Source organism: Elephantulus edwardii, unplaced genomic scaffold (assembly GCF_000299155.1).
Source record: "Elephantulus edwardii isolate Elephantulus edwardi_28Jun2011 unplaced genomic scaffold, EleEdw1.0 scaffold00062, whole genome shotgun sequence".
NCBI classification, from domain to species: Eukaryota; Metazoa; Chordata; class Mammalia; order Macroscelidea; family Macroscelididae; genus Elephantulus; species Elephantulus edwardii.
The window spans coordinates 5564340-5592336 of record NW_006399812.1 but is presented as its reverse complement, the minus strand read 5'-3'; the positions used below and the strand labels follow the sequence as shown (position 1 = coordinate 5592336).

The 27997-nt window shown below is 36.7% G+C and overlaps 1 protein-coding gene across 1 annotated transcript in view; it reads left to right on the top strand.

The window, feature by feature from the left end:
• MYCBP2 (MYC binding protein 2, E3 ubiquitin protein ligase) overlaps window positions 1-27997 on the top strand; it is a 377715-nt gene that overhangs the window by 234618 nt on the left and 115100 nt on the right. Inside the window, exons 35-45 of the mRNA XM_006887864.1 lie at window positions 1589-1720; window positions 3386-3564; window positions 5092-5234; window positions 6938-7038; window positions 8874-9092; window positions 9857-10082; window positions 11337-11455; window positions 12065-12152; window positions 19873-19922; window positions 24534-24706; window positions 27656-27800. Of these exons, the coding sequence (XP_006887926.1) occupies window positions 1589-1720; window positions 3386-3564; window positions 5092-5234; window positions 6938-7038; window positions 8874-9092; window positions 9857-10082; window positions 11337-11455; window positions 12065-12152; window positions 19873-19922; window positions 24534-24706; window positions 27656-27800 (1575 nt within the window). The remainder of the gene's footprint in view (window positions 1-1588; window positions 1721-3385; window positions 3565-5091; window positions 5235-6937; window positions 7039-8873; window positions 9093-9856; window positions 10083-11336; window positions 11456-12064; window positions 12153-19872; window positions 19923-24533; window positions 24707-27655; window positions 27801-27997) is intronic.

Genomic DNA, 27997 nt, shown 5'->3' with positions numbered 1-27997 from the left:
CCTCAACATCGAGAAAACAAAATATCCTCACAGTGTCACGAAAAGGCAACATCATGATAGATGGAGAAAAGATTGACATTGTCAACAGTTTCATTTTCCTTTGATCCATGATTAATACCCGTGGTAGCAGCAGTCAAGAACCCAAAAGACGTGTTTCACAAGGCAAATTTTCTGTCAAGGACCTCTTTATAGAACTAAAAAAAGGGTATCAGTTTAAAGATTAAGGTATGCCTGGCCCAAGCTATGATATTTCAGTTGCTTCATGAGCATATGAAAATTGGTTAGTGAATAAGGAAGACTGAAGAACTGATGCCTTTGACTTTTTTTGGAGGAGTACTTTACCATGGACTGCTAAAAGAACAAGCAAACCTATCTTAGAGGAAGTACAACTGATGTGCAAAAACAGTGAAACTTACTGGGGCATGTTGTTAGGAGAAGCCAGTTCTTGGAAAAGTAGTGGGTCAGCAAGAGAGAGAAGGATCCTCAGTGAGATCAGCTGACACCATGACTGCATCTGCGGGCTTGAGTTGTGGGGTTCACTATGACGCTGCAGGTCAGGGCACGGTTTCTGTCCTTTTTTCTAGGGTCATATAAGTCTTAGTTGACTTGACACCACCTAACAACGTGAAAAACAACAAGGACAATAGTGACTGGTTAGCTGTTGTTTGCTTTGGTCTCTGACTTGTTTCAAGTACTTGCATTTTCACAAGGGTTTTAAAAAAAATGAAAGCAAAATGTTGTTATTTAATTTCCTAATGAATTTAAATCTATATATAAATCTATATAAGGCTGTTTTGAGCAATCAACTTGAATGGCACATTTCTTTAGTTTCATTAATTAGATACAGCATTCTTTTTATGAGTAAGTTGGAATACTTTTAAGAAAAAGTGAGAAAGCTCATTTCTATAATTGTGTTTGTTGGCTCTTTAGAAATCAGATAGATACAAGTGAATGACTTAGAGTTACAACTTTGGTACAAGATTGGACAGTGTTTTATTCACTTGTACAGAGAGGATCATTATTAGTCCCCACTGACTTGGCAACAATTAAAACATATTTTATGTGCAAGGAAATAAAACATGGAGAAATTTAAGACTGTGTTCAATGTGTTAACTGATAGAATGGTAAACTGTAGAGTGGTAAAGAATATATAATTTCTCTCAAAGGCTAGAAATTGCATCTGTAGATGTTAAGGGTCCTTACAAATTTTCTGATAGTCCAAGTAGTGCAGAAGTTAAAGCACTCAGCTCTCAAACACATGGTCAGCAGTTCAGACACACTGGCCACTGTACAAGAGAAAGATATGACAGTTCAAGCCTGTGGCACTTCTACTCTGTCCTATAGGGTCACTGAGTTGGTATCAACTCACTGACAGTGAGGAGTGAGTTTTACAAATTAAACTTAGAAGTATATTATGACTAAAGTTTGGGATTTTCATAAAACCACTATACGTAATACTTTAAAGACAGCTTCATAGTATGATGCTATAGGTATTCTGTAGACCTCTTTTAAAATAAAATTAAAATTAATTATTAATCAAAATACAATAGAAGTATGATACAGTGGATTTTGTTTGATTTTGTTTTAGAGTGAGCATGCAGGAGATTCAACACATTCTCACAGATGGACTTCTCTGGAATTAGTCAAAGGAACCTATACAACAGATGATTCACCCAGTGATATAGCTGAAATCAGACTTGACAAGGTTGTTCCTTTAAAGGTAATTTTAAAGATATGTTTCTAATTATATAAGAAGTCCATTATTACATGTATATTTTAAAAGAGTAAAAAGTATTTCATAAAATTTGTGCTAGATATAAATACTCCTAAGTTCTCCTTTACATATGCCTCACATGTTTATTTGAATATTTTCCACTGTTCCTAATTCTGTATTGTGTTTCTACTCTGCCTTTGCATAATATTTTTCAGAGTCTGGTGCAGACCTGTGTTCTAATGCTTGGTTTTCTACATTAGCTCCAAAATACTGGATAAGTTATCATTTAATACCTTTGAGACTTATCCATAGATTGGGAAGGATGTCTGTCTGGTAGTGTTTATTCACCTTAAATTAAATGATGGAAACCAGTCATTTTGTGTCTAGCACATTATAGAAACTTAAAGTATATGTTACTCCCTGTCATCTCTTCTCATGATGTTCAAAAATTCATTTTTAAAAGCAAATATTAACTACTAAAGTTATTTTATATTACTTAAATTTATAACAAATAACTGTACCTATTCCTCACTTTCTCACTCATTATTCAATACTTAAAATAGTAATAAAAAATATCTGCTGTTGAACTATTGTGTATTAATAATGTTTATCTGGCAGTAATGAACACAAAGATGTGAGGTGAGATTAACACTGACTGTGATGATTAAGGTTTTGAGTCAGTTTGGCTGGGTCTTTATTCTCCTTGGTTTAGCAGTTATGAAATGTTATTAAGTTGTGTAATGTTGTATTCAACCTCCCTTTTCACATCTTCCCAATTTTTGTTTAAAATTTTGGTCTTTGGAGTCTAGCTATACCAATAAATGAAGAGTGGACATATTTAACAAAATAGAGAAATTTTACTTAACATTAAAATAATTAGTAGAAAACTTCTGAATTCTCCTGTAATATTCCTTATAGATCTGAATTTTGGATAAGTTAAGTTCTTCACTAACTTCATAAAATATATGAAATGCTAAAATATCTACATCTTTATTAAAAAGATTGTATCATTAATTTTAAAGTAGAAGTACTCATATGTCACATTTTCTATAAATAGTACATCATATTTTGGACTAGTTGTATGTTTTTTTTCCTTTCATGTACCTGTTACCCTTATATGCCTATCAGTTTCTGCCTCTCTTCAAATAAAAACAAGTTTCTTTAAATAAAAATCGGAAGGGCTTGCCATTATTTTTCCTGGTGTTTAAAATAATTTAAAAAGTTAAACTGGCTGAAGAAAACTGCTTGCTTACTTATTTAAAATTTTTTATTATGGAAAATACCTTAACAGTGTGATTACAAGCAAGAATTAGATTCACATTATCTTTATTCAAATTCCAACTCTTATCAATTAGCGATGTGACCTAAGACAGGTTATAACTTCTCTGTGTCTCATAGTCTTCATCAGTAAAATAGGCCTAATGATATCTCATGAGGTCATTTAAAAATTAACATGTAAAATAAATCATGTGAGGTACTCAGAAAAGTTTCTGTCACAAAAAAATATTCAGTAAATGTTAGCTGTGAATATTATGAATTCATTTAAAGTTCATTCAATTATACTGTCTTTAAATATGCTAAGGAATATATTTACCTAGTTTAGTATTAGAGTATTGTCTGTATAGCCTTTGTATATGAAATATAAACATGTTTTTCATCTTTATTATGAAGGAAAATGTTAAATACGCTGTACGCTTGAGGAACTATGGAAGCCGTACAGCGAATGGGGATGGAGGAATGACCACAGTTCAGTGCCCTGATGGTGTCACATTTACATTCAGTACATGCAGCTTGAGTAGTAATGGCACAAACCAAACCAGAGGACAAATTCCACAGATACTGTACTATAGGTAGGTGTTGTGTATATAGAGATAAAGAGAGTGTTTTAAAATAGGACAGGGACAGTTTACTATCAGCATTAAAAAAAAACACACACAAAAAAGCAAAAAACCACTAAGTGGGTAGTTAGAATTAAATGATTAATTTTTTGTGTGTATTATCAAGGCAATTCTAAACAGATACCAACCAAATGTGACAGAGTAGAACTGCAGTAGGAGTTTTACCTCTGCTGGGTGTGGTCTCTATAGAATCAGATCTCTGGTTCTTTACTGCTGGAGAGCACATGGTGGGTTCAGAACACTAGCCTTTTGGCTGGTACTCCAGCATGTGCACATTGTGCTACCAGGCCTCTTGTAATTAAATTATGCAAGGCAATTTTTTTCTTGCACTTGGTGCTAATTCATATAAAGAAGTCACACTTTAATCTTTCAATTCAGTATTTCCTATAAAGGTGAATCCTTTAAATATTTTTTTTCTTTGTCATTATTCTTGATAGTTTTGTTGGGCCTATGTGTTTTTTCTATCACCTTCTAATATTTTTCAAATTTAAATGCAGAGTGTTCAGGTCTAGTTTTCTAAAACACCTGAAATTAGTGATCAGATTTATTCTCCCCAGATAGTGGTGTGGCTTTGTTGTACTCATTATCCAGCCTGTATTTTATTTCATGTTTGTGAATCTTAGACTGATCGAGATAACCCCTGGATGCCAAATATGTATAATGATGTATTTCTTATACTATTTAAAAAAAAAAAAAAACCACAAACCATTCCTTATGTAAACAGTTGTTTGTTGTTTTTATTGTGTACCAAAGAATTGAAACAGACCCAAAGCTGACCATCCAGTGGGTTTTCAGAGCCAGTTAATCATATGGGAGGAGATTGCTCATCCTCCCTTGGAGCAGCTGGTGGCCTCAAACCATGTGCCTTTGGAATTACAGAGCAGCTTCTTGCCACTAGGCCACCAGAGCTCCCTTATGTAAACAGTAAATGATAATAAAAGATTATAAGTAACCACCTTTGCTTACTTATTGCCATGGTGTCCGAACGGAATCATAGCTGACTCTCTACACATTTTTGTAAGACTGTAACTTACGGGAGAGGTGCTTGTTCATGAGGCACTTTGTCCCATGGCGCTTCTGTTCGATTAGACCCACCAGAGGTACCACCATTGGGTCAGCAGTGGAACTTCTACAGATTGTTCCACCAGAGCTCCCTGTGTCCCACCTTACTTTAAAACACCAAATAGGATGTACATTTCTCATTGATTTGAATTCTGTTAGCTGGAGTCTTGGGCAATAGTACATACCATTTGCCACATTCATTCTCGAGTTTCAGTGTCCCTTTGAGAGGTTTGCTCTTTGTCCAAGTGCAGGCAGTTAGCACAAAACATTTTCCTTCATGCAGATGGTCTCCCTCCTTTCTCCTTGTCAAACAGAATAGAAATGTTGTTATTAGGTGCCATTGTGTCTGTTCTGACTCATAAGCATCTATGTACTTATTACCTTTGTAAAATGCTCTCATGGTTATTCATGTTACAGGAGTGAATTTGATGGAGATTTGCAATCCCAACTCCTGAGTAAAGCCAACGAAGAAGATAAAAATTGTAGCAGAGCTCTCTCTGTGGTGAGCACTGTTGTTCGAGCTGCTAAAGACCTTCTGCACAGAGCTCTTGCTGTAGATGGTAAGACACTTTCTTTTTTGATAGCCTTATTCTCCATTCCATATTTACTAATTTATACAGCTATTAAAGTGCATCATCTCAGATCCTGAAGTATTTTATTCATTGCAGACCATTCACTTTTGTTTTGGATGGTTATACTCTTCATACTGCAATGCAGAAATTTTTTAGAAATACATAAAAGTGATTTTCTGAGTTAACTAACTTATAAGAGAAAAAGTAAATTATGCTATAGCTTTGCTTTATCCTCTATTTGATGAAGAAAATTTTCTTTCTGCTCTAGACCTGTATTTACTCATGTATGTCCTCATACAGGGCTAGGTAACTTTAAAGATCTCTTGGAAAATCATTTGTCTAAATTTAGTGTTGTGAGTTCTTCCATTAGAAAATCTCCAGTTTGTAGTGTCCCTTTATCTGTACTCACAGGGTTATATGGTTAAAGAGAATATTCTCATTTCCATAGTTATGGAACATTCTAATTAATCTCGCTGTGCATCTTGCTAAAAAGTCATCTGCAATACTAACATAGTAGTCATCTTTTATAAGCCATCATTGTACCTCCCCTCCTAATTTGGGAATATTTGTAAAGATTTTTACATTCTATATTCAACTTTTCTCTCTGTCACTGTAATCATGGATAAGTGACTAAAATGTCCAACATTTACTTTCCTTAGGCAAAAATGCAGCAGGCAGTATAGCATAATAAACATCAAACATATTTGGAGTGTTTAATGTGTGCATGAACCTTCCTGAGTACTTTGCATGCATTAACTTACTTACACTCTTTTTTTTTTTTGTAACATTAAGTACAAATCCTTCAATGTAACAGCACTTTCCCACTTCCTTTCTGAGTTCCTGTTTCCATTAGTTCATCTTTCCTGCCTTCTGAACTTTGTTTTGGGGCAGACAGTACCCTTCTGGTCCCATATGGTTGACTCCTGTAAAGAACACATCCCTCATGGGTGTTACTGTTCACTTTATAGGCCTTTCCATTCTTTGACTGAAAAGTGCTTTCTAAGAATGTGTTTGAAAGGTGTGTAGGGTTATGTCCAGTCTTTTTTTATGATTTATATTTTGTTCCGTATAATTGTGTAAAGTGTCTTCTTTTTTATTTCCCATCAGAGTGGTTAGTAGTGGTGGTGAGCATCATCTAGTCCTTTGGTTCTCAGGCCAGTGGAGGCTGTGGTTCATTTTGAACCACATATTTCTTTGAGTCTTTGACTTTACACACTCTTCCTTGCTGTAAATGGAAAGAGACCAAGAATTATTTATTAGATACTCATGTACAAGATTCGAGTCATTACTTACCAAAGTAAGATGTAAAACCCTGTCTGTGTTATGCCAGTGACTTAGATGTCCCCAAGACTGATCTAAGCTTTCACGCTCAAAGGCTTAGTCCTTTAAGGTGTTACCTATAGTTAAGATGTTTGTTTAACTGGGCCCCCCACCAATCTGCTCTCCTGTCTATTTATATACATATAAATATCCTCTGCTCAACTTCTGTATTCTCATGAGTGTGCCTCCGCACATATACACCTTATATCTCACAGCTTCCATATATGCCATGAAGCTACTTGTAAATTATTGTAACTACTGAAACTGCAGGAATATATGTAAAAAGTATTTAATGTGTAGCCCTTTACTCTGAGTTACATTCCAGTGTCTTCCTGTGTTATATCTAACTATAATTTTAATTCTTTTTTAAGCTGATGACATTCCAGAACTACTTAGCTCGTCCAGTCTGTTTTCCATGCTGCTTCCTCTTATTATAGCCTACATAGGACCAGTAGCTGCTGCTATTCCTAGGGTATGTAATTTTGTTCTATCATTTTGGATATTTTCCTATATTTTCTTATTCATTTTATTTTATATGTAGCTTTTCTTTTTAAAAAAACCCAACAACTTGAATATTTGAGAAGTCTGGTTTATGAATAACAAGCAGAAGTAAATAGTAAATAGAAGTTTGGTTGAGCCTCTCAATCTTAATCTTGCCTACTCTTAATACCATGCTTATTTAATGGCTCTGTACTTTCAGAATTATGACATATAAGGCAAGATTAACTGAGAGTATTTTCTGATACTGATGCTAAATATAATAATAGCAGTGTAACAGAATAGAAAAGTATCAAAATAGTAAAAATTCTGCTGTATGAAATAAATCATCAATTATCAATTTTTGGAGTAATTAAATATTAAGTAAAACCTAATTTACTAAAGATCACAAAAAGATAAATGTTTGAAAAGAAAACAGTTAAACACTCTACTACTAAAAAAGGCTGGAGGCTACCCAGAGACTTCTTTGAACTCTTGTTCAATAATAATAACAATCTCCAAAAGGTTGCAGCTTTGAACACCTCCAGAGCATAGCTCTGCTCTGCTCTGCAACTCAGGAGTCATTGTGAGTAGGAATTGACTTGATAGCTACTCTGGTTATTTTTATATGGCTTCTAATACATTAAGGTAAATATTACAATTCCATAAAGGACTTAGCTAGGTGAAAATTGTCCTTAATAAATGTAATCAGAGAATGGGTGAGGGTGGGGTAGGATGTGAAGGAAGAATATGGCAGTTGCCCCACCACCACCACCCCCAAGCTTGATCACTTCTGGGAAACATAATAACATCTAAACTGGTCATATCAAAGACCAACCCAGACAATGAATCCTGATAAGGGTCTGAGTCTGATCAAAATAGCTAAAACCTAACTTAACACACCAGATTCCAAGAAATACCATCTTAGTCATCCTCAGGACCCCTATAAGAAGGAACCACCCCAAACTGCCCACACACCACTTCGATCCTGTCCGCATACTGTGCAGCCAGGTCACTTGGAGTCCCTCTCAGACCACGTAATAAAGGCCTGTTCAGTTCTTGGTACCAATTTCTTTCTTGGTTTCTCTCCCTCTCGCCCTTGCACTCTTTTTTTCTATCTAACAGGATGTGAGTGTTAGTCATAGGGTTGCACAATTTGATGGGTGGAGGGATGGGTGGGTAAAGGAAATGGGAAAGATCTAGTGTGAAAACATGTATACAAACTTTGTAAGTAATCCAGCATAAAAGTTTTATTTAAAAAAAGATGAACCGAGAGTTCAGTGCATGCTTTGGACCTAGAATCCCACACTGACCACATCCCCAAACCAGGAGAGGGAGGACTGTAACACTAGAGAAGTCACAAAGAAGCAGCATTAGAGATAGCTTGGTACAGTATAGAGCTCTGGACTCCAGGTCACAGAATGAGGAAGCTGAGTGCCTTTGGAGCAAGAATTTTTTGGGGAGCTAGGTTTGTGGACCCACAGAGGTAGAAATGAGCCCCTTTGACTTAGCCTTGCTTAGCAGAATGAGCTGCTTTGGAGAGCACTTAAAATAGCATAGCTAGAAGAGCCAAAGCAGGGCAGAAGCAAAGACCATGAAGTCAAGGGCCAAAAAGAAGCCTCCCTGTGAGGACAGCTGAGGAAAGAGTTTGTCTTGTTAATAACTGTATCATGAGTTGTTGATTCTGAATTATAAACTTATTTCCCAAATTCCATAACCATGAAAAAAATAAATGTAATCAGAAATTATAATGGTTCATAATTTTCAAACTGTCTCCACATTTATCATCTCATCTAATCATTTATACAAAAATGTCTCCGTAATTATTAGGTGGCTGTCGAAGTCTTTGGCCTTGTTCAACAACTGCTGCCTTCCGTTGCCATTTTGAATCAGAAGTACGCACCCCCTGCTTTCAATCCTAATCAGTCCACAGACAGCACCACTGGAAACCAGCCCGAGCAGGGCCTCTCTGCCTGTACAACGTCTAACCACTATGCTGTCATAGAAAGTGAGCACCCGTACAAACCTGCATGTGTTATGCATTACAAGGTAGGCACTCATTTTCAGTAAGAATCTAAAGCTGGATTTTGAGTTTTAATATCATAATGAATATTTTCTATGTTTTAACAAGTATTCTTTTATGTTGTTGTTGTTGCTGTGTACCATCAACATGGAACGAACTAATAGCTGAGCCTGCAGCAGGCTTTCAGAGGCAGAAAATTGCAAGGGATGAGATTGCTCATCATTTACCCATGGAGCAGCTGGTAGATTTGAAGCACATTCCTTTGGGTTGGAAGCATAACTCCTTACCACTAGGCCACCACAGCTCCCTGACTTACTGGGTTGTTTTCTTTTCTTTATTGTTAGTTAAGGGAGCATTTACAGAAAGGTTGCATTTTCATTGAGTCATTGATAGACATATTTTTCCCCTCCCTCCACCTTCCCCCGTTCACTATGTAGTACATGCCTTGTTCCAAATTGTGGTGCATATAATGTCAATCATCCATTCCTTTCAAATAGTCCTTCCCTTCTTGAATAGTTTTTTGAATATAGAAGAGCAGCAAGTAACTAAGCTCTCTCCGGTATATAAAAATAAAAGGCATTTAAGACACATTGTTCAGTCTTTAAAAAAAATGTTTTGTAACTTTGGTGAAAGTTTGCAGAGCAAATTGCTTTTCCATTCAACAGATCAATCATATTTTGATTTGTAAAATTTGAGTGGAATCTCCACAGCGTTCGTGGTACTCTTGCCATTTCTGCCCTGTGTTTATTCTTCTTAACAAGTATTTGTGTGCTCTGACCTGTTGCCCCAGGTAACATTCCCAGAATGTGTGAGGTGGATGACAATCGAGTTTGACCCGCAGTGTGGAACTGCTCAATCAGAAGATGTCCTCCGCTTGTTGATTCCTGTCAGAACTCTTCAGAACTCAGTATATGGACCAAAATTGTCATCTGTTCATGAAAATCTTAATTCATGGATAGAATTAAAGAAATTTTCAGGATCTTCTGGATGGCCTACTATGGTTTTAGTGCTGCCAGGTGAGGGTTTTTCCATTTTCAACTTCATATAGTAAAACACATGCATTTATGATGATGTATATTCAATAAGGATACATTTCTGAACATTTTCTTATTGTTTTAGAAGAATGTATTGAGGGTCAGTAGTGTCTGGATTGCCATTGAGGAGAAAGAGAATGTTCTGGACAAGAGGCACAGCATAAACAAAATTTTGAGAACTTTGTGAAAAAGAGATTAGCCCAGCTAAAAGCGAAAGAAGAGAGTTAGTATAGAGGAGAGTCTATCTCTGTAGTGGGGTCTAACTACAAACAAAGATATTTTATTTTCTCATTAAATACTAAATTCTAAGAAGCTACTAAGGACTTCTAGCATTCAGAGATTGCTGAACAGTTACATCCATGCTACTGAATTTTCCATCTTCTTGTGGATGTGGTTGAGGGGATGAGTGTGCGCTCATCCACAGACAAAGAAAGTGTTAGAAAACTGTGTCCGGTCTGTGGGAATTTTATCCACTGAGCCATAGCTGCGTGTGGGAGCTCTCAAACCAGTAACCATTTTTATTTCAACAACTTTTTCCTTCTGGTCTGAACTGCTTTTTTAAATAGATTCTTTTACACTATCAAAAATGAGGAAGCTGGCTGTAATAATAAAAAATACCTGTTATAGAAATGATAGACATGTTTATTGTTTATTATGTTCTTACCTACCTACTTATTTAGGTAAGGATCAGAAAGAACCAAATGCCATAAATTACACAGTTTGAAACAAAGAGGCAAAATAAGTGACAGATAATTGAACAATGATTCCCTGTATGATTTAAAAATTGGGGAGGCGGGGGAATAATTGTAACAATGCACTTAAGCTATTCCTGATGTGTTCTGTGTTGATTTTTAACAAAATTTCCATCAAGTCAAATAAAATCCGTTATCATCAAGTAGATTCTGACTAATAATGACAGCCTGAGAAGACTGCCCCATTTGGTTTCCCAGACCATAATCTTCACCAAAGCGGACTGCCATGTCTCTCTCCTGTTTTCCCAGAGGAACTGATGGATTTGAACTCTTCACCTTGAGATTAGCAGTCAAGCTCTTCATCTGCCAGGTTTCCCTCTAGTTAGATATAGAAACTAAGGGATTTTTTTAGAAAAAAGAAAGAAACTAATTTAGACTATTTGGTATCTAATTTTGATCATTACTATGTTGTAATGGATAAAGAAAAAATTCTAATATATACATTTCATATTTTTAACTCAATCCTAGCTTTTTTTATTCTTAGGAAATGAGGCCCTTTTTTCTCTGGAGACAGCCTCAGATTATGTGAAAGATGACAAAGCTTCTTTTTATGGTTTCAAGTGTTTTGCAATTGGATATGAATTTAGCCCTGGACCTGATGAGGTAAGAACAACATACCTTTTAATTCTGTTAAAGAAGATTCTGTTTCTAAGGACAGGGCTGCTTTGACTTAATTTTTATTTGTTGCTTATGTGTCAAAGGGCTGAAAATTGAGGTAAGTTATACATAATTTAAACGATTCTCTAGTTAAATTGTAATTGTGATCTTTCAAAACTTTAAAACTTTGAGAGTAAATTTTATGCAGCATTACCCAGCTTTTGATGACTTGGTATAATTTCAACCTACCCCAGATCTGATCAGGTGGCTGTACCTTTCTGAATAAGTAAATTCTAAAACTACATTTCATAGACACTAATTTACTGTCACTTTCAAATGCCAGAATCATACACTAAAATAAAATCAAGAATAAACTTGATCATGTTTCTTCAGAGTAATAAAAGAAAAATTTACTGGACAATGAACACTAGAGGCCCAAACTTAAAACAAACTTGAGCTGTAAGGCTGAATTTCTTCAAGTCTTATTAATTAATGGATGCTTCATTCTAGGTTCAAAATCAGTGCCTTGAATACAACTCACAATTTGTTGGTAACACACATCATCTTCTAAATGTGTTTTAAAACATTTACTTTGTTTCTTTTTCACTTCTATAGGGAGTCATTCAGTTGGAAAAAGAATTAGCCAATCTTGGGGGGGTTTGTGCTGCAGCTTTGATGAAAAAGGACCTTGCACTTCCTGTTGGTAAGTCTGGCCAATTACTAGGTATTTACTTTGTAATCTTCTTTTAACAGTAGTATATATGTTCAATGGGAAAAGTTCTGAAACTAGATTATAATCATATTCTGTAATGACATACACTATTGGACAAAATAGCTTAATATGCTGTTAGTTTGGGATTTAATAGAGACATATTTACTGCACACACATCCAATGCACAGCCTTCTTTGTCCAAGTACATATGCTGAGAATGGAAGTAAAACTGAATTTATGGAATTAACTCAAAAGTGTGGGCTACTTTTTAGATAATCTAGTAGAGCTATTTTTTTTAGTAGAGCTATTAAGTAGGGAATTGTGTGTGTTCGTTTCCTGAGATGAAAAAAACAAGTCAATAGAAATGTTATTTGAACCAAGTTGTTTAAAGACTTGTAAGAATGGTGAAGTAGAAAGACACTGAGATAGGGAAGATTACCTGGACACAAAGCTGGGACTTGTCAAGATTTTAAAGTTCAACATAGTAGGAATAAGCCAATACTAAAACTAAACCCACTTCTTTCATGTTGATTCCAAACCCTCAAGTGGGTTTCTAAAATTGTAAATCTTCATTGGAGCAAACTGCTTTCTCTCTCTGTATCTCTGTCTCTCTCTGTCTCTCTTTGTGCGTTTCTCTCTCTCTCTCTTTCTCTCTGGCATTCAAACTACCAGTCTTTTGCTCAAAAGTTTCATATGTACCACGTTACAACCCAGGACTCTTTACAGCTCGAGTGCTGTTTGTTGTCGTTGTGTGTCACCGAGTTAGAACTGATCCATAGCCAACCTTCCAGTGAGTTTTTAGAGGCAGTTAATCACACAGGAGGAAATTGCCCATCCTTCTCTTGGGGAGCTGCTGGTGGGTTCAAACCATATGCCTTTGGGATTTCAGGGCAGCTTCTTACTACTATTGCAAATAAGACAGTTAAGAAGCAATCAGGTAGGAGAAAAAAGTATGCTTGCAGAACTTTTTTGCGTGCTTTGTGGAAGTCAACAAAAATCTATCCTTGGATTTTAAAACCTGCTGGTTACTTATATAATCTATAAAAAGATTCTAGTAAAATTAATAGAAATGTGAAAGTTTTAAGTAGATTTAAAGAGGTTGATTTGAAGAAGTGCTGTCAGGTTATATATAGTTCTTTATAGAAAATGTTCTAGTTAAACAGAACATGATGTGAATTTGTATGGTTTAAAGATTGTGATAAAAAAGAAATTGTGATCAAGAAAATAAATATAAAAATAAAGGTGACAATGCTTATGGAATCTTTAATATTTATACACTAGATCACATTTGTTTCACAAGATTTGCAAAGAAAAGGTATGACTTGATGTCCGCACTCTCACACCATCAAGCCTACTTCTGCCTCTCTCTGAGACAGCTCTTCTCACGTTCTTCCTTTTCTTTCTCTACCCTCTTCTCCTTTCTCTCTTCCTCTTCCTGGTCTCTTCTCTGCTGTTCCCTTGCTCCTACTTCATGTTAGTGCAAGAATGAGGAAATGAGATCTCTTGTAGTCATGTGGTGAAAGTTGGTTCAGCCTTTTAGAAGAAAGGTTGTCAAAGCTGTTAAAATATTATATCCACGTACTTGAACAAGAAGGTTTTCTACATAACAAATAAGCAATATCTTTAAGGATGTGAGTAGAGAACCCTGAGAGTTTTGCAAAAATGAAGGACAAATATGGTTAATATTGTAAGATATATAACCCTCCCACAGTAGTAATAACTTACTATGGCTTCTGAGTAAGTACTTACGTACATGTGTGTGCTGAATGAAGGTGAGGAAAGCTGTGTGCAACCACAGCCATATATGTATATATGAGTAATCATGATTTCTACATACATATTTGTAAGTGCTGAACTTTGACAAATGTTGATAGTTGTAGAAGGGCTTCAGGCCTTTTTTGTTAATAGGGTCACTATGAGTCGTGCTCAACTCGACAGCAATCAACAACAAGAACATATATAGAATAAAAGGAGAACATGGTTTTGGTGATAGAAATGAAGCTGGAATAGAATGGTAGAATTTTGCACAATCAACGATTTATTCATTGCAAGTGTGTTTTATAAGAAGCATAAACGCAGGCTATACACAAGGATTTCACTTGATGGTATACATAGGAATCAAATCGATTTACATCTGTAGAAAGAACCGCTGGAGAAGCTCAATATCAGCTGTGAAAATGAGACCAGATGCTGATTGTGGAACAGACCACAATCTGCTCATGTGCAAGTTTAGGCTGAAGCTAAGGAAAACGAAATCAAATCCATGGGAACCAAAATTGGACCTTGAGTCTCTCTCACCTGAATTTCAGAACCATCTCAGCAAGAGGTTTGAACACTAATGACCAAAGATCAGATGAACTGTGAGAAAATATCAAGAAAATCTTCCAGGAAGAATGCAAGAGTTATTACAAAGACAGAGGAAGAAGAAAAAATCAAGATGGATGTCAGAAGAGACTCTGAATATTGCACGAGAGCACCGAGAAATCAAAATAAAGGCAAGAAATTAAGATATTAAGGAACTGAACAGAAGATTTCAAGGGACAACACAGGAAGACAAAGCAAAATATAGTGAAATGTGCAAAGTGCTGGAGTCAGAAAATCAGAGTGGCTGAACTCAGCATTTTTTTTTTTTTTGTTAATGAAAGTTTACAGAGACTTTGGATTTCCATTCATTCATTGCCAGCATTTCTTAAGCTGAAGAAACTGAAGAACAAACTCAGCCTCGAGTTGTAATACTTAAGGATACTTTGGGCAGGATATTAAATGATCCAGGAAACATTAAAAGAATATGGAAACAGTATACAGAGTCTTTGTAACAAAAGGAATTGACGGACACAATTTCATAAAACAACATATGAGCAAGAGTCTGTGGTGGTGAAGGAAGAATCTGAAGCTGCTCTGAGAGAATTGGCAAAAAAACAAGGCCCCAGGAATTGACAGTATACCAACTGACATATTTCAGCAAACAGACGCTGCCCTGGATGTGCCCAACAAATTGTGCCAAGAAATCTGGAGGACAGTCACCTGGCCAACTTGACTGAAGGAGATCTATATTTGTTCCCATTCCAAAGAATGGTAACCGTACAGAGTGCAGAAATTATCAAACATCATTAATATCACATGCAAGCAAGATTCTGCTGAAAATTATCCAAAAATGACTAGAACAGCACATCAGCAGAAAAATGCAGACTGGCTTTAGAAGAGGACATGGTACTAGGGATATAATAGCTAACATTAGCTGGATCTTGGCTGAAAGCCAGGAGTACCAGAGAAATGTCTTCTGTGTTTCATTGACTATGCATTGGCTAACTCTAAGAAAAATGGGACTCCCAGAACATTTGATCATGCTTATGTGAAACCTGCACTTGGACCAGGAGGCAGTTTTCAAAACAGAGCAAGGAAACACTGCATGGTTCAAAATTGGCAAGGGTTTATGTTAACAATGTGTCTTATCTCCATACCTTTTCAATATGTGCAAAACGGATTATCCAGGAGCCCAGGCTCTATAAGCAGAGATGTGGCATCAGTATTGGAGGAAGACTCATCAACAACCTGTATTATGCAGATGATACAACCCTGCTTGCTGAAACTGAGGAGGACCTGAAGCTCTTCCTGCAAATGGTCGAGGACTGCATCCTTCAATGTGGATTGAAGCTCAACATCAAGAAAACAAAGATTATTACCCCTCAGCCAATTGGCAACATCATAATAGATGGTGAAGAGATTGAGATTGTTAACAGTTTTAGTTTGCTTGGCTCCACAGTCAACACTCTTGGTACCAGCAGCCAGGAAATGAAAAGATGGATTGCATTGGGAAAGTCTACTGTCAGGGACCTCTCCAAAATACTGAAGCACAATAATGTCATCTGGAAACTAAGAACTCCTGATACAGTCCATGGTCTTTGCAATTAGTTGTTATGCATCAGAAAGCTGGACTATGACTTGGGATGATAGAAGGAGAGTTGATGTCTTTGAGCTGTGGTGATGGAGAAGAGTATTGAATATGCCATGGAGTGCTAGGAGAACAAACAGATTTGTCTTAGAGAGGGTGAGACCAGGCTGCTCCTTGGAGGCAAGGATTCTGAAGCTTCGTCTGACCTACTTTGGATATGTTGCAAGAAGGGACCAGTCCTCAGAGAGGGACATCATGCTTGGAAGGGTGGAGGCATAGCACAAGAAAGGAAGCCCCTGGATGATATGGATTGATTCATTGACTGGGGTAATGTGGGTAGACAATAAGATTGGTAAAGGACAGAGCAGGGTTTAGGACTGTTGACATAGGGTCACTATGAGTCACAGGTGACTCAGGGCACATCACTATAACAACTATATCTATATATATGAAACAGAGCACATAGGGGCACAATTACTTTAACGACTTAGACATAGAGTCTGAACTACTCTACTGGAAGGCCAAGGACCATACTGTTGGGGGATATTTAAGTTACTTAGCAAAACATAACCATCTAAGCAGCAACTATTAGTTAACTTCCTGCCTGCTGCAAAGAAAAGTGAAGACAATCAAGGACTCAACGAAGTAATTTGTCCAATGAATTTGGTCCGTATGAACTAAATTCTCCTCTAAACTGAGCCTGGAAGAACCTGGCTACCTGGCTAGGTAAGGTGCCTGGCTACCTCTTTCCAGCACTCTGACAAAGGACAGTGCATAGGAGGGACTGTTTAAATAACAGTTCTTTGTCAAAATCCTGTTATAACTATTTTTTAAAGATCTTGTGCAGTATTTTGCCTGCATATGCTCTTGTTCAAATAATTTTCACATTCTATTGGATCACCTTTCTTGAGAATGGGAGTAAATATGGATCTCTTTCAGTCAGGCAGCCGTCCTCCTAATTAAATGGGTAAACATGTCCAGGGCTGCATCTTTTAGTTGAAATATGTCACTTGGTATTCCAGCAACACCTGGAGCATTATTTTTCCCATACCTTCACTGCAGCTTGAATTCAATCCTTTAATGGCATTGGCTCTTGTTCATAGCGTGTTTTGGAATTTTTTCAGTGTTGACGAGTTGATGAGTTCTTTTTGGTACAGTTACTATGTATTCCTTCCAGCTTCTTTTGATGCTGGATTAAAAATACAGAACAACATTATTATTTTTTTTTAATAAAAGGCCTTACTTTATTTACTTACTTACTAGTCTGAATGAAAATGGAGGAACACATAAGATTATTGCTTTGAGGCAGTCTTCTAATTTAAAACAGAAATACCCCCCAGTGGCCACCTTATGGCCAATTAATAGGTCTGTAAAACAAGCAGTAACCTAGGAAGAATATACTCCTTAGAAAAGTCAACTATATGAGGCCAAAAGAGCAAAATTAGACTAAAACAAAGATATGAAAGCAGGGAAAAACAAGGAAGCTAGAAGAATGAGACAGGGAGGAGGGGCAGGACCCAAGGAGTAGAGGGAGATGAGTGCCCACACATTATTGGGATTAAAAACAACCAATGTCAAAAAAGTTGTATTTGAGTTATTTGTTGGAAAATTAATTTGCTATATAAACTTTTAACTAATGCACAAAAATAAAAGTTTTTTAAAAAATATTAATTTGATAGTGTTGTGACCAAAAGCCCAAAATAAACTAAAATATCTGCGAGTTGAGATCTGGTTAAATAGATGATGGTGTATATCTGTTCTGGGGAAAAATGTGTAACTGTTTTTTTGGGGGAGGGTAGGTATATTTTGGTTTTGTTTTTAAAATACATCCTAACAAGCAAGGAAAATTTCCACATTGTCATTGAGAAAAGAAAATTGCAAAAGAAAAATTCCTTTTTGCATAACTTGTTTTATTTATGTGTGTATATTTAAAAATATAAATGTGAGTGTGCATGTTATTAGTTATTTGTGCCTTAAAGTATCTGAAAGAATGCATAAGAAAGGAGCCATAATGATTTTCTTTATGGGTGGATATGATTAAAAAGAGAATGTTATTTGTGTTGCTTTGTGCCATCAAGCTGGAACCAACTTATATCCAGCCCTCTAGTGGGTTCTCAAAGGTGATAAATCATACAGTGGGAGATTGCCCATCTTTCTCTTGCAGAGCAGCTGGTGATTCGAAACTCCTGGCTTTGGGTTGGCAGTGCAACTTCTTGTCACTAAACCACCAGAACTCCCTTAAAGAGGTAGAATAAAACATTTAAAAAATTAAATATTTCTATGCATATACTATATGCATATATTCTGGTATGCATCACTTAATGCCCATGAGATATTCTGTAAAGTAGGATAGTGGACCTGGGAACTACGCTAGCCTGTGCAAAAGGACTATGTTGAAACTTCCTCAGCTGCTGCTCTGGTGTGGCTACTCTTTTGGATGTGGCTGTATATATATGTGTGGCCTTTGTCTGAGGCATGTAGCACCCAGACCCACTGCCTGCTACCCAAGGGACAGGGCAGATGTAGGACCCAGAAAACTAGTAGCAGATAGGATCCTACAATACTTGGCAAAATACATCTGCTGCATCCCACTAAAATAATTGGCATTTCTTAACTGTCTTCTAACCTTTGTAGAACCTTGGTTTGCATAATAGTTAAAAAACTTACCTGCAAATTGAAAGGTTATGGTTTGAGCTCACCAGCTGCTCCACAGACAAGCGTGGGCACTGTGCTTCGTAAAGATTTATCATTTCAGCAAACCTGTACAGCAGGCTGTTATGGGATGGAATTGACTAAATGACAGTAAATTAAACTAAAACCAACAAACTCAAGACCACTCTTTCTAGAGTGGGTTTATATTCATGTTGAGCCTCCATCAGTTTTCTAAGGCTCTAAATATTTATGGAAAGAAATTTTCCATCTTTCTCCCATGAAGCAAATAGGGGATTCAAACTAATAATCTTTCAGTTATCAGTCCAATATATAACACACTGTGCCACGAGGGCTCAAAAGTAAGCTAGTTAGAAGTTATTATAACCTTTAAGATGACAGACATATATGCAATAACACCTGTATAGCAAGTGGTGCAGTGATTAAATGTATCTGTGAACCAAAAGTCAGTGATTTGAACCTACAAATCAAGCCCAAGGAGAATGATTTGGCAATCTGCATCCCTGATTTAGATCCAGATTTAGATCATAAGATTTCGATCTTAGATTTACAGTTTAGAAATCCCAATGGTCATTTTCCCTCCATCTTACGATGTCATTATGCATTTGAATCAACAGTAGTGGTTTGATTTTCATTTAATGTTGGGGGGGGGCGGTGTGTGTAAAAAAGAACTTTGATGCCTTAGAGAAGTGTACAGTCAAGTTACTGGAACTGACCAAGAGCTTATCCACCAGCAGGTTTTCAGAGACAGTTCAATAGCATGAAAGGAGATGGCCCATCTTTCTCCCATGAAGCAGCTGGTGAATTTGAACCATGTGCCTTCAGGATTATAACACAGTTTCTCTCTATTAGGCCACCAGAGCTCCCCAAATTACATTGCCAACGCAAAGGTACATGGTAAAAATCCACTAGCTGTTCCATAGGAGAAAAGATAGTCTGTCTCCTCTTGTGTGATTTACTGCCTTTGAAAACCTATTGAAGGATCAGCTATGGGTCAGCTCCTACTGATGGTACACTAGATATATACATATATATACATATATATATATATAAAAGAATATAGGTACATGTTTATTTTTACAAATCACATTATGGGAACTTATCATAAAATAAAAATATACTTAATAAAACTTTTCATTTGAACAATAGGTAATGAATTTGAGGAAGATCTTGAAATTCTTGAAGAGGCTGCATTACAGGTATTGTCCTAAATAATATAAAGATAAGTGTATATTACTGTAAAGACAGTTTTTCACTGAAATCAACTCTGTTTTTCTTTAACTTTAGATTTATTCCTTAAGTACTTTGTTCTCTTCATTGTCAGTTGTAGAGATCAGTAATTCGTAATGGCTCCTCCCATTGATGGGCACTATTGATGTGTGAACCATTGCAATATTGTGCTGTGGGTCTTAACTGTAGTTAGAAATAAATCCTGTGGGGGGAAAAATGAAAGAGCAACTAAATACCTAGGGTGTAGCTGCCGAGCTCTGGGCATAGAAACTGCGTCTTGCAGAGAATTTCTTTCACCAAGAAGAAAAAAGGAAGGAATCATTTTACAGAGGAAACTAGAGAGAAGTTTATGGTTGTATTATAAATGCTGGCAAAATGGCACAAGAAAAATGTGATAAATTCAAGTTCTGATATGCTTATATAACATTTGGGAAGGTAGTTAGAAGTAGTTAACAGGAGGTAGTTGAAAACCTATTCTTATTTGCTCGGTTTTGTTTTTTTAGACATCAGTAAATTAGCTACATTTGATACCAGACAATAGAAAGTATCCTTTGGGTTTATTATTTGTCTGTTTCTCATATTTTTTTTGTTCAAAATTGCTGCTAGACTACCACATGCACTCCTCACTCATCTACATGGTTAGGTGCTAAAGACCAGATCTTTGTGTGAAAATTGCCCTTTTCATGCAAATTACTTTATGAGAAAATGGAGGATGATCACATAAGATCACAATTACATATCTGCCAAATTACCTCATTATGTAACTGTGAAACTACTGAGATTTATAGTCCACGCAAGATGACATATAACCTTATACTATCAGCTTATACCCCCCATTTGGAAGTTCTTTACTGTTGAACATGTTTGCAAAATTTGCAAAAAGTCACACGTTGTTTTTGTTTGCTGTTGTGTCAGAACGGACCCAGAGCTGACCCTTGGCAGGTTTTCAGAGGCAGTGAAACGCATGGGAGGAGATTTCCCATCCTGCTCCTGAAGAGCAGCTGGTGGCCTCGAACCACTTTCCTTCGGGATTGCAGCGCAGCTTCTTTTCACTAGGCCACCAGTGCTCCCTAAAAAGCTATATAATACATTTTTTTTACTGCTGTCAAAATGTTGATTAATGAGTTAGTCAATAAGAAAGGAATAAATATATGTCTTTCCTACCTTGTTAGTCTGAATTTAATTAGCTCATAATTCTTAAGATTAATAGAAACATGATTTTCAGGCAAGACTTGTCCAATTGCAATACCTACTCACCATGGACCAGAGATTCTTAGATTCACTGCATATCATGAGAACCATCAGGAATGGGACATTTTTGCATATTGAAATAATGTGAATATAGAAGAATAGTGGAAAAGTGCTTAATTGTATCAGAGGTATCCAGATTTTAGGATTGTATAGATCTGCAAAATTATCTCTAAAATACTTTATGCAGAAGGAGCTCTGGTGGCAGGCATAATGTGTAGCATGGTGTGCTGCTGACAGGACCAAGGGCAGTGCTCTGTCAGTCAAGTCCACCAGCAGCTCCATGGGAGGAGGACGGGAAGCCTCTTCCCATTGAGACTGACGGCTGGGGAATCTGGTGGCCTGTTGCCATAAGGTGTAATCTACTTGATGTCAGTGAGTTTTTTATTAATAGTTGATTTATTTTTATTCTGATTAAAAATCCTTTCTTAAAATTTACTATTTCTTTTAGCAGTATTTTATTGCATATTAATGTCCCCCAATAGAAAGCTCGTATTCTTCAGCTCAAGGACTCATTTTTTTATGTCCTAATATTGTATAGTTTCACTCTGGACCTGGTAGTGGGAGTGGACCCACATTTGAGAAATACTGATTTGGATCCTACCTATTTGTGTGTGAGAGAGAGATAGAGAAAGAGAGTTATATGTAGCCAGTAAACTCAAACTCAGTGCAGTCAAGTCAGAACAGACTGACAGCTGATGCTCCTGCAGGTTTTCAGAGGCTGTAACTCACAGGGAAAATTGCTCACATTTCTCCTGAGGAAGAGCTGGTGGATTCAGTCCTCCAAGCACCACCTCTAGATTAGCAGAGCGTCCCTGTGTACTATACCACGAGAGCTCCTTAGGGAGCTAATGATAGGAACTTAAATAACATATGTGGAGTACTTTATGCTTAATACTATCTCCTTATTTTTATAACTATATCTTGAGAAGCTCAAATAAATTTTGTAACTTATTTAAAACTTATTTGAGTGATGAAGACTTGTATTCAGGTCTTCTAATTCCTAAGCAAGCTAGAGTTTTACACTTGACTTCCTGAAGTGAACTGATAAAAACGATACTAATAAAAACCATTTACTTGATCTTTACTTTATTAGAGCTCTGGTAGCCCAGTCAGTAGGAAGTTGCTCTGCTAACCGAAAAGCAGAACTTCCCTGGTGATTCAAATCCACCAGTAGCAAGTAGTGATCTAAACACTTGGAATATTTTAACTAATTTAACTATCACGACAGTACTAAGAATTGGACTCTTCTTTATATTTACACATAGGAAAATTGAGCCACAAAGGATTTAAATATCTTTCCCAGGATCACACAGCTGAAGTAACTGGGTTGGTATTTGAAATCTGGGGACTTGGTGACAAGGTTCATGGCCTTATCCACTGTGCTCTTGTCATAAAGTATCATGTCAGAGCTCCACTCATCCTTTTATTTTAAGAAAAGCTTCATTTTCGTTTCTTAAAATACAAACTGAAAATCAGTTCTGCAAACATTAACAGAATACTTACAGCATATCAAGTAACATTTTAATTCAGGAGACCGATCAAGGAATTGATTGATTATTCATATGAACAGAAATTATTATGATTTATAAGATGTCACTTAAACCAGATATAAAGAGATCCTTTAGAGGCTCTGCTGTTTTGTGTGTTGAGGCAGGAGGAGTCACTTAATTCCTACATTTCCTAGGGTGTAGGGTAGTTATTGTGGTGACATAGCATGTTAACCTGGTTATAGGAGTGAACCCATATTTGAGTTCTTATGGGATCATACTTAATGTTTTGAGAGCTACTTAAAGTAGTAGAGCTCAAACTGAAAAGTTTGTGGCTCCACCCCACCAACCACTCTGTGAGGCAAAAAAGGGACCATTTTCTTCTTTAGGGATTGTAAAGCTTTGGAAACACTGATACTTCTGCTCAGTGTTACAATGTCACCACGAGTCAAAACAGACTTGATGGCAATGGATTTGGGATTGGATTGGCATGGAAGACATATTACATGTCTGTTATTTAAATTTAACTTTATCATGACCGTGTAAAGAGAGAAATTATTTAAAATTCAGTTTCTACATTTTACAGTTTCAGGGAATTTTTTTTTTCATTTTTATTATTTTGTATGTGTGTACTGTCAAATTGGATCTGACTGGTACAGGAGGAGATTAGATTGTCCCTCCTTCTCCAGCAGAGCACCTGGTGGATTCAAACTGCATACCTCTGGGATTGCAATGCAGCTTCTTGCCAGTAGGCCACCAGACTTCAGCTTCAGGGAATTTTTAAGCCAGGAGCCCACTGCATGTAACTTGTACAAAGTCAGCATTGGAACTGAATACTGTTTGAGCCTAAAGATTATTTTTCAAATGGAATAATTTCTATAATCTTCACTTTCCAGTTGTATAAAGTTGATTTTACTGGAGATGTATTTTTTTCTTTATGAAACTGCTATGTATTGTAATGTAGCATATAATCATAGAAAAACATCCAGATTTTCAGCGTTTAGAGCTGATCTTTTACAAAAACTCAACCCATAAGGCTGGCTTGTGAGTTGAAAAGTAAAATACTATCTGCTTTTTCTTTACTTTAATAAGGCAAAACATACCAATGTAGTTAGGTGTAGCCAACAGTAAGCTTTTTCATACTTTGTTCCTGAGTCAAAACCTTGATACAGTTCAACCCAAAAGAGCAGAGAAGACCTACGTGTGGTAGTTGATGGGGGGTTACCATCCGGTTGCCGACAAGCCAGCTCCTGCTCATAGCCAATGGAGAGCACAGGGTAGAGCTGTTCCACTGGCCATACTGTGTACTGACGGAGACTACCACACCTTTCTCTTGTATGGTGGCTAGGGGATTCAATCTCACGTCCTTTTGATTAACAGATGAAAGAATAAAGCACTGGGCCACCAAAAACTCCTATCCATTTCTGACAATTTAGACCAAACCAGAGGCACATGGCATAGATACCCAGGCCTTGACAAATGCCAGCACAGATGGAAGGTTATGGAGGGAGGAATTGTGCCCTTTCCATTGATACAGAGATCTGAAAAGAAGCAGACTTGAAATATTTCTCAGCCCACAAACTCTCCTTTTTCTATCAGTCTGACTAATCTGACTTGTCACTTGTTTTTGTGAGAGACAATTAATTATACAGGAGTAGAAATCAATTAAAAATGTTATTCCTATTATTTTTCACCAATAAATTTTCCACTTTGTAAGCTAAAGAAAACAACACTAGGGAATTTTTCCCCAAGAATCTTCATCTGATTTTTTGTGCATATTTAAAAAATTCATGAAGATAAAGTTTTCTATTTTAAAATAGACTTTTTTCTCTCATTCAACAGGTCTGCAAAACACATTCTGGTATTCTCGGAAAAGGTTTAGCTCTTTCCCATTCACCAACTATATTAGAAGCCCTGGAAGGAAACTTACCACTTCAAATCCAAAGCAATGAACAGTCCTTTCTGGATGATTTTATTGCTTGTGTGCCGGGATCCAGTGGTGGAAGGCTTGCAAGGTAACGTACTTTTAAGTCAAAAACTGCTTGCTTGTTTATGGTGCCCACCTCAGTCTTCATTTGTTAAGAGAAATTAAAATGAAGTCAATAGAATGTTAAACTACTGCCTAAATTAAATCTATATATGTGTTTTGATCATAACAAATTATGGCTGACTCTGAGAAGAATGGGAATCCCAGAACACTTGATCGTTCTAATGCGAAACTTATACTTGGACCAGGAGGCAGTCGTCCGAACAGAGCAAGGGAACACTGCATGGTTCAAAATTGGGAAGGGTGTACGCCAGGGGTGCATCCTATCTCCATACCTTTTCAACCTATATGCAGAACAGATTATCCGGGAAGCTGGGCTCTATGAGGAGAAATGTGGGATCAAGATTGGTGGACGAATTATCAACAATCTGCGTTATGTGGATGACACAACCCTGCTTGCTGAACTGAAGAGGACCTGAAGCGCCTGCTGCAGAGTGTCAAGGACTGCAGCCTACAATATGGATTGAGGCTCAATGTCAAGAAGACAGAGATTCTCACCACTGGACCAATTGGCAGCATCAGGATGGATGGTGAAGAGATTGAAATTGTACACAGCTTTAGTTTGCGTGGCTCCACAGTCAACAGTCTTGGCACCAGCAGCCAGGAAATTACAAGGCATATTGCCATGGGAAAGTCTGCTGTTAGGGATCTCTCCAACATTCTGAAGAGCAATGGTGTCTCTCTGGAGACTAAGGTGCGTCTGATACAGGCCATGGTCTTCACAATCACTTGTTATGCATCAGAGAGTTGGACAATGACCAAGGAGGATAAAAGGAGAATTGATGCCTTTGAGCTGTGGTGCTGGAGAAGAGTATTGAGAATACCATGGACTGCTAGGAAAACAAACAGATTTGTCCTGGAAAGTGTTAAACCGGTGGCTCCTTGGAGGCAAGGATTCTGAGGCTCCGTCTAACATACTTTGGACATGTTGTGAGGAGAGACCGGTCCTTAGAGAGGGACATCATGCTTGGGAGGGTGGAGGAACGGCGCAGGAGAGGAAGGCCCTCTATGAGGTGGATTGATTCAGTGACTGCGATAATTGGGATGGGAGTGTCGGAGACAGTGCGATTGGCACAGGACAGCGGAGTTTAGGGCTGTTGTACATAGGGTTGCTATGAGTCGCAAGTGACTCGACGGCACATAACAAAAAACAACAACGTGTGTTTTGAATTCAAAGAAATATAAAATAATGCAAACATTAATGAAGTAGGTTTTTTTTTTTAAGTGAACTTGCAAGTAGGAAGGAAAATATGCAACAGTGAATGAATGAATGAAAATCTAACTTTTCCATAAACTGTAGTTAAAATCATCATAATAGAAAGATATATAAAATAATGGAAAATATAATAATTGCTAACTGATTGTTTTAACACATAATTAGGTGGACATTTTAAGAAAATGTATGGATCGTCATATGGTTGAGAGGAATAAGTATTTGACAACTATATCTAATATTTATATTAAGCTCTTAAATCTGTCCCTAAATGATTGTAGTAGTTTAGGGTTTTTTAAATCTGTAAGGGATTCTAGCATAAACTTGAGTTTTAGGAAAATCATTGCTGAGTTCTTTTTTGGAGTTTTTGTTCTGTTGTTTCTTGATTTAAAGATGAAAAGAAAATGTTTTTGGACTTGTGATTCTATTGGCCAAAAAAAAAATACAAATCTAGCTTTTTTTCTCTTTTTAGTTTTTAAAATGTACTTTACTTTTTAAAAATAAAAGTAATAATTTAATAGAAATAAAAAAATTATGTTAGACTCAATGCTATATCATGGATATTTTTATGAAATTAATGACAGACTTATCTGTCACTTACAATGTTGTTTTTGTGTACCGTAGAGTCAGAACTAACCCATAGCTGACCCTCGGGTGGGTTTTCAGAGGCAGTTAATTACATGGGAGGAGATTGCCCATACAATTTGATTATCTCTTATCAATGTATTCAGTAATAGATTTCACAAACTATAGAAAACTGGCAAAATTTATGAGGAGGAAAAACTAATGAGGAAAATAGTTGAGTTATGAACAGAGAGATAACACTACACTGTGACATTAGCTGCTCTTTGGCTAGCATGTTACCATTTCTGTCCTGGTTTGTACAGATATGCTGCTCTTTCCAAAGCTTTGAGGCTGACACATAAAAGCACACCTCACAGTGAGTTTATTTAGAGCTTCAATTGATAAATGCATTTATAATTAGTTAACAGACTAGTTACAAAAAAGGGGAAGTCAACAATGTCCCAAAAGGTTGATATACTGTCCCACTCCGTGATTTTCAACATCACTTGTTCCTCCACCATTCAGTTCCTCTGCTCCTCTATGTCCCTTGGGTTTTGTGGTTTGCTGGAGTGTCTCAATGAGACTCAAACCTGTCAGGGAATGACTCACACCGCTGTAGGAGTTGCAGGCCGGTATTGCAGAGACCGGTGAGCAATGTAGACTGTCATTTGTGGCGCAGCTTGGATGTTGTGTCCTAGGAGAATGAGCATCCAAAAAGAGAGCAAGCACTGAGTATCCGTAATATTAAATAGGCCTGTAGTAGCATGGGGCCTGTATTCCACACCAGTTATTTCTCTGTAATATAATAAATACTTCATCACAAAAAGTTAATTAGTTGCTAAGAAACTCATTCTGAGCAATAAAACACCACAATGCATACCCATTATTATTAGTTAAAGTGTCATATTTTCTGATTGTAAAATTATTTCTCTACTGCATATAAGCAAACTGAAATCACATAAGCTTTGTTATTGTTTTTTTAATGAATTGACAGCTTCCAACAGAAACATTTTGGTTGTTACCACTAAATAGAAAATGATGATTTTGTTTTACATTTTGTATGCCATTTTATTCATTTGACTCAACATATTAATCTTTATAATGTCAGTTTTGTTTTGTTTTTCTTTAAATTATTGTCAGGTGGCTTCAGCCAGATTCCTATGCTGATCCACAGAAAACATCTTTGATCCTGAATAAGGATGATATTCGTTGTGGGTGGCCTACCACCATAACTGTTCAAACAAAAGACCAGTATGGAGATGTGGTACATGTGCCCAATATGAAGGTAATTATATCTGAATTAAGTTAGTAAACTTCTGTACACTGATGAAGTACTTGCCATTTTAGAAAATTTTATTTGAGTCACTTTGATTTATCCTCTTTATGTCTAAATACATAAAGGAGATGAAAACTGGAATGCTTAAAGGACTAGTTAGTTCCCAAGCTTCTAGATTATATTTGGGGAGTATTTTTCTTTTAAAA